Below are 12,744 nucleotides of genomic sequence, written 5' to 3'. Positions count from 1 at the left end.
TTACTTTTCAAAATGTTGGCATTTTACTCTGCGGTGCATGAGCAGAGGGAACTGGGTCGGTCAATGGCCCTACGACGCAGGCCCCAGCTGTACCAGGTGTGCTTCGGGCATCGGGGAATGTGATGACAAACTGTGTCGTGAGTATTCCTCGTATTACCATTGACTAATTAAACATGGACATTAATCGCTCGTTAATCATTTTCATTTACTTGTTTCTGCCAAAAGTAGGTCACAATAACATAATTTTCTCATTATGACATTTCTTTTCTGCTTTGATTTCATTAAGGAGGTTCGAGAGATGAAGTTACAGCTGACTATAATTATTCAATCAGCTGTCGACATGAATTCATTTTCATCAACGCGAATTCATTTTCTCCCTCTGGAGGGGCAGATCCAGTTAGACACATACTTCAAATATTTTTGAGTGGCGGCTTCGACCATGAAATCAAAGCGAATAGGCGTTTTCACATCAGCCCGATAAAAATCCAAGCTCGAGCTATTTTCCAATTTCCCAAGTCAGAAAATAGCGCGCTATTTCGAAACATCGGGCTGATGTGAAAACGCCTTATAAGACTGTTGTGACTCCATTTCTCGAACCTCCTTGATTTCATCATCTCCGCCGACAGCCAGTCTTGATTAAAGCAAGACGGCTGTTGAGAAATCTAAAAATAAACAGAAAAAAAAAGAAAGAAAACTACACGAGCGGAAGATACGAACTCTATTTAATCAAGAAGAATGCGCGTGCGTCATCATGATCTCACAGATGTTGAATCGGATATTTTAACTATTTCTTTTTTCCCTTCCTAAGTTAATTCAATGTCAGTCGACATTGTTTGTTTGTTTTTATTTTGTGTATGTATTTTCCGAAGGTCCCATACCCTACAAGCTTTGCTTTTTTGTGGGACCCTCCATTTCCATTCTAATATTTGTATTATGTATATGACTGTATATACCTTAGAAAAGGAATTTCTGTTGTTACCCGTGATCACACATGTACGTTTTTTTTTTAAATTATTACGAATATGTTCTGTTAATGTATTGTATATAATTTTCCCTGTTTATTCAATGGAAATGGAAATAAAGTTGGAAGTTGAAAGAAAAGTTGAACTATACGTGATTATCATAGAAACCTAGCGTTCTGTCTGAAATAGAAAAGAAAGCGCATTGTCTGTTGTAACACAATGTTTTCCCTATTTTCTAGCATCTTATGACCCACGTACGACCGCGGATACTACGTTTCTGTAAAGTGTTTACGTATTTTTGATGACCACAAGCTTGCCCGAGGTTTGCCCTAGCAACAACAACTGATAATTGCTATGTGAATTCCTGCCTAAGAAACCTAAATTGGAGTGGACATGCAGGTGTATAAATGGCTAGTCACTAAATCTCGCTAATATCTAGGCTAAATCATTCTAATCTAATTATTAGATATATTGCATCCACTTCGCTGCGCGTTCATTTCAGGCTGATAAGCACAAAGTATGTATTACAATTCATTCGAAGCTTTGAGGGCAAAAGGAGTACAGTAATGAAATCTAGTTTTATACTCTACTGACCGTGATAAACCAATATAATCAAGCTATATAATGAATGCGTATCAATGACAGAAGACCTAGTTTTCACGCAGCCGCCTAGACAGAGAATAAACAAAAATCTCCCACGAGGGTTTGCTAGTCGATTCCGACAGTATTCTTTAAAAACTGATAAAAATCAAGGATGGCGAGAGAGGGATTTATCCTCACTCGGCAAATATGGCAGAGTTTGGAAAAGAACTAACGCAGGGAAACCTAAATTACATATTCTTTTTCTATGTTCGTTATTCAGAATGTTCGATAAAATGAAATAAGGTTCTTTGTTCCGATGGTCCGCTGATCCAAAAATGAAAAAAAAGGTCGTTATTCCGAGGGTTCTCCAGTCCGAAGATGAAATGAGATTCTTTGCATCGAAAATGAAAGAAAAGAAGAAGAAGAAAAAGTGTGCGTACTAACAAACCTGCGGGATTACGAACCTTCATACTCACTTCGTTTTCGGATTAACGAACCTTCCGATAACGATTTGTAACAGTTTTACCTCTAATATGACTACATATAATATTTTTACCTATAACATCTTATTATGTTTTTACATCAGATATTTTTACTTAATATCGGCTGTCAACCTATCATTGTCATTTCTTATTATTTGGGTCAGTATTAACTAATCACTTCTGTTAAAATTCTCAATGTTGTGAATGAAGTTATTTCATGTTCTTCCAGCAGTGCGGTTAATTCAGAGCTTTGTTCCTTTAAAGGGACTGTACAGTTCTGGTTGAGGTGAGGATTTAGCTTTTAACGTTTTGCAAGATATGCAGAAACCACTCTATGAGACGTCAAAGAGCATGCAAGTCTAAGGGGTATCAAAAGTTTATTTGATGAAAATCGGTTTGAAATGGCTGAGATATCCAAAAACAAGGTGAAGCAAAGAGGTCCTAATAAAAGGCGTGGCCTGTCGCCTTTTATTATTATCACTTTTTTTGAATATCTCAGCCATTTGAAAACCAATTTTCATCAAATAAATGTTGAATCCTTCTTAAAATTACATGCTCTTTCATATTTCATAAGAGGTTTCTCATTATCTCACTTGGGAATGTTAGAAACATGAACCCCCACCTCAACCATACTGTACAGTCCCTTTAAAAGGCGCATTGAATTTATGCCTCTGAGTCCCGCTAATCGGACGAATATGTACTTCCGTGACGTATGACTATACAGTCTGAGGACATAGATTATATTATCGATCGACCGACTTGTTGGTCAGTCAAGCAGTGTACCTGCCTATCCCACAATGCAAATTTTAACGATACTTTCTATTTTTATGAGCCGTGACACCAGCAAGGCGCCAAGAGGTGAATCCTAATAGGTAGCTAAACATGCATCACACGAATCCACTGCTGGACCTGCTGAACAACGATGATTGCAAAAACAGCCATCAATCAAGAAAGCCGCCTCGTTTCAGTCACTATTTGATAACCTCACACGATATCGTTTTGATAATCATGGCATAACATAATATCTCTCATGTATCCAATTACATGAGTCATAATGAAATAATCCACAGCAGCTTAATAAAGGCGACCTCCGGACGATTTTCAGACCTTTACATTATTTTGAACAACTATAAATCAGTTATACCGAGTACAGAGTTTCATAGTTTATAGTGATTGGGATGAGGAATAAAAATGTTTTCTAAATTTATAACAAATTGCAATGAACAAGGATGATGGCATGGCAGCCTCACCATAAGAATGTATGAGTTGGGGCTCAAGGAAGCAGAACAAAGAAGAATCATGCATACGTTTCACGCAGGCGAACTTGTTAAGCAGACGTTATTGTAATGGATTACACTGCTACATTTCTGAAATATGTGAGGCTTCTTTGTCATCAACACTGTTCAGTTTAATTTGTTTAAAGATTTTTCAGAGTATCGATTTCTCTGCTCACTGTAGGGACCACAATAAATTCCACAAAACAATATATATTTAGCTGTCGATTTATGTACTACATGATGTAGTTACGTACCTTTCATATTGATGGGTCGCATTGATAGTTAAAGTAGATGCCATGATTATTCACTTTTCCCCTGATCATAGAAACTAGGTTATGGGGACAATGTGTTCTTTGTCAATATTTATGAGGTGTCTGCTTTTCTGGTTATTTTTCCAGCAAACATTAATGCACGCTGAAATTACCTCGGGATAAAACTAATTTGAACTAGTCTTCACACATTTCTCTATTTGTGATTAAATACTGTAATCATATCGTGTTCTTTTTGTCCCCCAAGGGCAATGCCTAGCCGATGAAACAGCTGAGGGTAAGTGAAATTAATAACGGCACATAATTCACCTTGCCTTCTCCATTCTTCTTTGTCTTATTTTTTTTTTCTGTACGATCGTTATATCAATTAGGTCTACACTGCAAAAGGATCGGTATTAGATTTAACACCACTGGTGTCAAATCTAACAACGATCAAGTGTCAATAGAGGACCACACCGACAGGTGTAGAAAGTATGTTGTGATGCAGAGTGTTAAAAAGTGTTCACCTGACACTTCGTGGTATTAATTTGACACTTTAGCTGGTGATATTTTTGACACTGCGCTGATGTTAATTCAACAATGATACTATTAAGGTGTTGATTTGACATTGTCGGTGTTAATTTCAATGGTATAACACCCACCCAATGTCAGAAGGAGACCACACCAACTGGTGTTAATGTGGTGTAAATGTGTTCATATTTTTTTTCTTCAAAAATCAAGTACCTTATCCATGTTATCGGGAAGTTCATGTTCGTCTTGTTAAAGTTCAAATCAACAAGAAGAACAGGAACTACTAAGTACTTACCTATCTAATAAGTTTTATATTTGAAATGACACCCGGAGGTGTTAATCTATAACGCCACAAATGAGCACCGAAAACTAAACACCAGCTAAGTGTTTCATATTTAACACCCGATTTTTACAATGTAACAGAAAGTGATTTGCTTTTTGACAAGAAATCAAGAGAAAATGGATAGCCGCCAGACTGAATCTATCTCACTCAACAGTGGTTTATAAAAGCACTAAAGAAAGGACCTAAAACATCATGCTAATCATGGATTTATAATCGTGGATAAACCATGCATGCATGATCAGCAACCCCTCGTAATATTTAAATCACAAGATCATAATTATACAATATATTTCTTTCATTGGTATCTGATTATTATTCTGTCTTTCATGTTATACTCTTCTTTGCCAGTGTACATAATCTCTCCGACAGTCTTCCCTAAGCGAAATAGCAAATATTTCTTATCTTCTATTTTGATTCAGACTTACGAGCTGCGTATCTTAAGTTGTTGAATAACTTTTCGTAATATGTTATGTGATGCTTATTTTACTTAAAGGCAGAAGTTATCATTTGCAGATGAAAAAAAAAAAACCCCAGCATTAGTGCTTTAAAATAGATCTAAAATGTGAGTTAGGGATAGAAATGACCACTGTTAAAAATTTGAATCGGTAGAATCGATATTGTTGAATATCCAAAATGTAAACAATAGTTGTAACAAAAATGTTTTCTGACTAAACCGTCTACAATTACGGTTTATTGAGAAAAATACAGATATATTTTAGGCTTTATCGTGAAAATCTTACATGATATGATGTTTTGTGGTACAACTGACCTACATATATGAATTAAATGTAATATCTTGATTTTTTTTTAAATTACTGTTCCCAAAGGGCATTTAAGTATTCCAAATCAATGTTGTAGTGATAAGATGATAGAGTTCTTTGGTTCCTTGTGGTGTATTCATTTGTTTATTTTTTTTTTCTGTATCACATGCAATGATCAAAATGTTAAAGAAAAACGGGAATTATTTTCGGAATTTATCTGGCCGAATGCTACATTTGTCGTGATTATAGATATAAATTTATTCTAATCAGCTTGTTAGGAGTTTTATTGTGGCTATAAACCTTCCCCTCTATAATCAATATTTTCCAAGTTAATTTGTAAATTCAATCTGCTTTGGGCATCTAGCAGATATTTCATCATTTACTTCAGATCAGCGTACACAATCATTTCCAATGCGTGAAAAGTTGTAGTAATATAAACTTTTGAGAAATTAAACTGTACACCCTCCCAAATTACTCTTGATTTTTCTTAATTTGTCAGAATGCTCAACTGAATGCAAAGCAAATTGTTTGAACTGTGGAACGCTGAATGACGACTGCACATGCACCTGTCAACCGCAATTCTTTGGTGCGGACTGCTCCGGTAAGTTCAAATCAAGTCCTGCATATACCCAGTGATCTCCAGAATAAGACGACAAATGTAGGGCAGCAAATAGAATGAACGTGTTCAGCGCACTCACGGTGTGGCAACCTGAAGAAATCATAGATTTTCCTTGATTACGCGTTTTTTCCTGGGTGGTTTTCACAAGCATGGATAAAGACACTGTGAACGTGCAGTGTATGGTATAATGACAATGATTTTTTAAGAGATGTGACCATGAATTAAGTAGAAGCCTAAATGTACGACATGAAACATTATGTATATATATATATATATATATATATATATATATATATACACACACACACACACACATATATATATATATATATATATACTGGCATCAAAAGACTTAACCACAACATGGCGGGCGGTGCAAGAACAGTAAATCTATTGACATCAAATCTTGCACATTAATAGACGTGGCTGGTGTTGGGTAGCACCCCTTTAATCATCGAATTTTCGGGCGAAAAGCCCTTCTTCAGGATCTATACAGTCAATGACAACAACGTATAAATAAAATCAACCTAGGTATAAAATCATACTAAACTCAACTAGCCTCATATACTATACATTTCAAAATATACTCAACATAAAACATACCTCAATTCAGCGCATTTTATAACAAAAAACAAATCAGCATACTATTACTAAATACAATCTCAAAAACAAAACTTACTGTGTTGGTGCTGAGTGTGGTCTTGTAGTGTTGTCTGTGTGAAGATCGTGGTCGGGTGTATCTTATATGTATTTGTGTATATGGGGGGGGGGGCGTTCCTGTACTAAGGCTCGTTCTCAATAATCAATCAAAAACTACCAATACTCAAAAATTTTCACCATCCAACAATACAAAAAAACTTCCAAATTACCATTACAATTTCTACATATTAATACACCTCTTGTAATACATACAAACATACATATCCGCATACATAATATAATTTATACACATGAATCTATTTATCCAAATACTTACATACTTACAACCACGTTACTTTAACTACAGTTCAACTTTCCCAAAATACATATACCATTATTACATTACCTATTATATATCTACCTACACTTACATCAATCACTAATTCTATCTGACCAAAAATTATTCTAACCTTCTCAAACGATAACATATTTATCATATACTAACATTCAATTAATCTAACAAATATTATAATAATCTAAAAAATAACATATTTTTATACACTAACATTCAATTAATCTCCTCTCATCTATCTCTATATAATACACCCTCATACATCTATTCAATACTTTCCCATGATTCAAAAACAAAATATATATACAAACATACATACATACTTACATTTATTTCTACAATTACTCATACATATCTGACAATCAGTAATAAAAAAAAACAAAAAAAAACAAAAAAACATTAAGGTTCTATGTTAATTCCGTTTGGGTGGAGGGTTTTTAACTTGTCAATCCAAAAGGATTCTCGGCGTAATGTTGTCGTGTGTGATTTGCTCTCGATAGCTTCGATGGCTGTAAGTTGTAGGTTGGATAATGAGTGTGAGGGTAGGTTGAAATGTTTGGTGTATGGGAGTGTTTTGTGATGTGGGTTGTGGTAGTTACGTATTTCTGATAGTGTGTTGTTGATTCTTGTGTACAGTGTTGTTTCTGTTTTCCCGACGTACTGTTTATGACAGAGTGAGCATGTTAGGAGGTATATGACGCATGTGGATTTGCAGTTGATGTGTGAGGAGATCTTGAATTGTCTACCTGTGGTTGTGCTTTGGAATGTTGTAGTTTCTACGATGTGTTGGTGAAGGTTACATTTTCGTGAGTTGCAACGGTAGAATCCGTTAGGTTTGTGTGATGGCGTGCTGGGGGAGGGGTCTTTGGCCCGAACTAAGAGGTCTCTTATTGTGCGTCCACGGCGGAGGGAGATGGTAGGGGGTTACCCCACCAAGAAGGCATGCAAGCATGCAAAGAAGCACTCAACACCAGAACAAATACACACCCACCGACAGACCAACTCCTCCGCCTCCTCCATCTCGTACTCACACTCAACAACTTCTCATTTAATGGTGAACATTACCTACAGATCCAAGGGACCGCTATGGGAACCCCGGTTGCCCCAACATACGCCAACATCTTTATGGGCAAAGTAGAACATGCCATACTATCGTTGACAAATCCTCCTCTCCTCAAAACTTCATGGCGACGCTACATTGATGACATCTTCTTCCTATGGAACGGCTCCCCCCGCTCCCTCGCATCACTCCAAGAGAAAATGAACAACATACACCCAACCAGGGAGGTGGAAGGGTCTTCCACCTCCCTGACCCAACCATCAAATTCACGTTTGACTCCTCACCCGAACAAACACACTTTCTCGACGTCACAATCAAACACGCGGACTCACAACTTCACACAGAAGTTTACACCAAACCCACTGACACCCACACATACCTCCTCCCCACATCCTGTCACCCAGCACACTCTTTCAAGGGTATTGTCTATAAAACAGCCAAGCCCTACGCGTCACACGGATATGCTCAAACACAGAGTCACTGGAACACCACCTACAACAACTCGCACAACATTTCATCCAACGAGGCTACAACAAACAAATGGTCCACAACCAGATAACACGGGCAAGACACACACCACGTGATGAACTTCTCTCCTACAGAAAGGGAGGCGACACACATAAACAGGACATATTCTTTCCAATCACATACTCGCCTGCCACTGCCAAACTACCTCACATCACACACAAACACCACCAGACTCTACAACAATCTGACAACACCCGGGAATTATTCCCCAAACCCCCTACCATCTCCTTCCGCCGTGGACGCACAATAAGAGACCTCTTAGTTCGGGCCAAAGACCCCTCCCCCAGCACGCCATCACACAAACCTAACGGATTCTACCGTTGCAACTCACGAAAATGTAACCTTCACCAACACATCGTAGAAACTACAACATTCCAAAGCACAACCACAGGTAGACAATTCAAGATCTCCTCACACATCAACTGCAAATCCACATGCGTCATATACCTCCTAACATGCTCACTCTGTCATAAACAGTACGTCGGGAAAACAGAAACAACACTGTACACAAGAATCAACAACACACTATCAGAAATACGTAACTACCACAACCCACATCACAAAACACTCCCATACACCAAATATTTCAACCTACCCTCACACTCATTATCCAACCTACAACTTACAGCCATCGAAGCTATCGAGAGCAAATCACACACGACAACATTACGCCGAGAATCCTTTTGGATTGACAAGTTAAAAACCCTCCACCCAAACGGAATTAACATAGAACCTTAATGTTTTTTTGTTTTTTGTTTTTTTGTTTTTTATTACTGATTGTCAGATATGTATGAGTAATTGTAGAAATAAATGTAAGTATGTATGTATGTTTGTACATATATTTTGTTTTTGAATCATGGGAAAGTATTGAATAGATGTATGAGGGTGTATTATATAGAGATAGATGAGAGGAGATTAATTGAATGTTAGTGTATAAAAATATGTTATTTTTTAGATTATTATAATATTTGTTAGATTAATTGAATGTTAGTATATGATAAATATGTTATCGTTTGAGAAGGTTAGAATAATTTTTGGTCAGATAGAATTAGTGATTGATGTAAGTGTAGGTAGATATATAATAGGTAATGTAATAATGGTATATGTATTTTGGGAAAGTTGAACTGTAGTTAAAGTAACGTGGTTGTAAGTGTGTAAGTATTTGGATAAATAGATTCATGTGTATAAATTATATTATGTATGCGGATATGTATGTTTGTATGTATTACAAGAGGTGTATTAATATGTAGAAATTGTAATGGTAATTTGGAAGTTTTTTTGTATTGTTGGATGGTGAAAATTTTTGAGTATTGGTAGTTTTTGATTGATTATTGAGAACGAGCCTTAGTACAGGAACGCCCCCCCCCCCCCCATATACACAAATACATATAAGATACACCCGACCACAATCTTCACACAGACAACACTACAAGACCACACTCAGCACCAACACAGTAAGTTTTGTTTTTGAGATTGTATTTAGTAATAGTATGCTGATTTGTTTTTTGTTATAAAATGCGCTGAATTGAGGTATGTTTTATGTTGAGTATATTTTGAAATGTATAGTATATGAGGCTAGTTGAGTTTAGTATGATTTTATACCTAGGTTGATTTTATTTATACGTTGTTGTCATTGACTGTATAGATCCTGAAGAAGGGCTTTTCGCCCGAAAGCTCGATGATTAAAGGGGTGCTACCCAACACCAGCCACGTCTATTAATGTGCAAGATTTTATGTCAATATATATATATATATATATATATATATATATATATATATCCCAATTTCTTCTTATCAAAATTTGATTTGATTTATTTCTGCTTAATTTCGTTACATCAGGTATGATTTTGTACATGTCATTTATGACAAACAGTATATCAACACATAGGTTTTAGTACTAAATAAAACAATACAAACAGCTTAGGGAACTTAAACAGAAGGGTCTCCAAAATAAGCCGAGGCTTGACGGTATGGAGACCCTATACTTAGCTACTCTCGATAGAATAAGGGATAGAGAAAGGGGGAAGAGTATGGGGAAAAGGGAAAATTACAGAGTGTATTATGTATCACTCCAACTACTTTACAACTATACTTTACAGTAATGATAATAAATATGTCTGCTATCAAATTTAACACGTTCAGTTGCCTTTGCCGTATTAATAACCGAATATGCACTATGAGAATAGTAATGAATGGATACAAAACATTCTTACATATGATTATCTGACATAAAATATATCGCGGTTAAAATTGTGCACAGTAATGGTAAGGCACATGGTATACATACATACATATACATACATAAACATTATGTACCTATCCTATTTATACACATACATACCCATATTCATGATATGTTTATGGATAGATAAGATAAAATAGATCGATATTATTATGTATGCACACATACATGCATCATATACCACGTATATGTTTATATTTGATTATAATGCATAACAATGAAGAAATCAAAGAATTATCCTGGGAATTTACAGCCTTCTTAAATGAATACAAAGTGGTCATGTTTTTAATTTCGTAGGGAAGTGAATTCCAAGTCTGGTAGAATGATGCGCGAGAGCAGCTTTGGGGTTAAATAGTAAATGCAAATTTGTGGATTGTCTGGTAGGATAAGAGTGAATCTCTGAATTTGACCGAAATATTCTGTTAAATATTGGAGGAAAGAGGTTTGACTTGAGGCAAAACATGAATACAGCTTTTTGGAGAAAATTCATATCATTTATCTTAAGGGATTTAAGCTGGAAAACAATGGGTCGGTGTGTTCTCGAGAACGTGCTCGTCTGCACACTCGAATTGCTTTTTTTTTTTCTGCAGAAGAAGTATCCGGTCTGTGTTACATTTGTGGGTTGCCCGAACAATGTTGCAATACGATATACACGGCAGGATCAAAGCATTATACAGGGTAAACAATACAAGAGTTGGTAAAAAATACTGAAGCTTAGTTAACAGGCCAACGTTTCGGAATACAGGCAAAATAACGTGTTTTTTCATGATCATCCCATTTTAGGTTTTCATTTATATACTCACCGAGAAATTTGTTAAGTGTTTTCTTTTCGAGAGGTGTGCCATCAATATACAATTCATATTCTGATAAATCAACTTTTTTGCGTTTAAAAATCTTTTCTTCATGGTGCTGCCTATAGCAAGGGCCGAAAAGTGCTAACAAAGGTAACCCGACGTTGTCACCTGACAAAACAATGATCAAACTCTGACAAATATTTGAGGTCACGAGCCAGAACATTTTGTCGTCATTGTGTAGTCACTAGTCAGACAATGCATATATGTTTTGTATCAAATTGTTTCTTTTATTTGCCTCTTTCGTATGCATTGAGGGGACATTGAGGCTCTCACTTTTTAGGAATGGACTATGATACAAATTAGATATGTTTTCTCAAGAATATTTTGGTCCCCGTCAATGCCCGTGTACTAGGATCACGATAAAACTTTGTGGTTGCTTTATGCTTCTTTTACCGCTCAAAGGTTTGTAGGTTTGTATACGTGTATATAGCCCACACAGAACGGTAATGGCAACAGGAGTTAGCCTCTTCGAATTGATAGTTTTTGCGTCGAGTTGTTTTTATTGCAATTGATTAACAAATTGCTCTTCATCGGCCAAAAAACACACCGATTAATCAGTGTTTTAGAGCAATAGCAATAATAAAAATCTTTGGAATACAATACTTGGCCGGGATTGCTTCGGACATGCGTCATAATATCCACGAGACCAACGGAATTCCTCTCGATCATGTCGATAGTCAGTGTTAATTGGTTATGATCCCGGCAGCCGGTACTGTACATATACGTGTGTTGTTCAAATCTGTAATTGTTGTGTCGATTGTTTTTTCATTTAATACTACTTATTGACAAATTGCCCTCCATCGACAATAACACACACCCAAGTACGTTCCCATGATTCTTCTCATGGCTGTTATCACAAAATTCAAATTCAAATTCAAATTTATTCCGTTTTTCGACAAGAATAACCTAATATGCATCTCACTTTCTTCAGTGATAGAAATCATGTAAACAAAACAGTGTGGATTTAACAGAGTAAACAAAATAAAATTGTGAACTTAGAGTAAAGAACGCACACACACACCCACACACACACACACACACACACACGAAGAAATGAGATGGTCATTGAAAATAATGTCGATGTCTTTCATTCAATTTGCCTTTCAGTCTCCTGCGGCAACTATGATACCGGGTGTGGAACCAGTTTTCCGGCGTTTGCCTGCGATTTTGACGGCTTCGAACACATACCGGAATTATGCCCAGCATTGTGCGGGATCTGCAGTAAGTACTAGTGATGAAAGGCAGGACTTATCTATACTCCATT

At 36.4% G+C, this 12,744-nt stretch overlaps 1 protein-coding gene across 1 annotated transcript in view; it reads left to right on the top strand.

Annotated features, from left to right (window-relative positions):
• LOC139728253 (uncharacterized) overlaps window positions 1–12,744 on the top strand; it is a 58,253-nt gene that overhangs the window by 35,036 nt on the left and 10,473 nt on the right. The window contains exons 4-7 of the mRNA XM_071639213.1: window positions 46–137; window positions 3,820–3,849; window positions 5,686–5,787; window positions 12,588–12,701. Coding sequence (XP_071495314.1) covers window positions 46–137; window positions 3,820–3,849; window positions 5,686–5,787; window positions 12,588–12,701 — 338 coding nt within the window. The remainder of the gene's footprint in view (window positions 1–45; window positions 138–3,819; window positions 3,850–5,685; window positions 5,788–12,587; window positions 12,702–12,744) is intronic.

The sequence above is a fragment of the Diadema antillarum genome, unplaced genomic scaffold, assembly GCF_040938485.1.
Source record: "Diadema antillarum isolate AM-2024a unplaced genomic scaffold, OU_Dant_1.0 seq00000170_RagTag, whole genome shotgun sequence".
In the NCBI taxonomy this organism is placed as follows: Eukaryota; Metazoa; Echinodermata; class Echinoidea; order Diadematoida; family Diadematidae; genus Diadema; species Diadema antillarum.
This window is presented reverse-complemented; position numbering and strand designations above follow the sequence as displayed.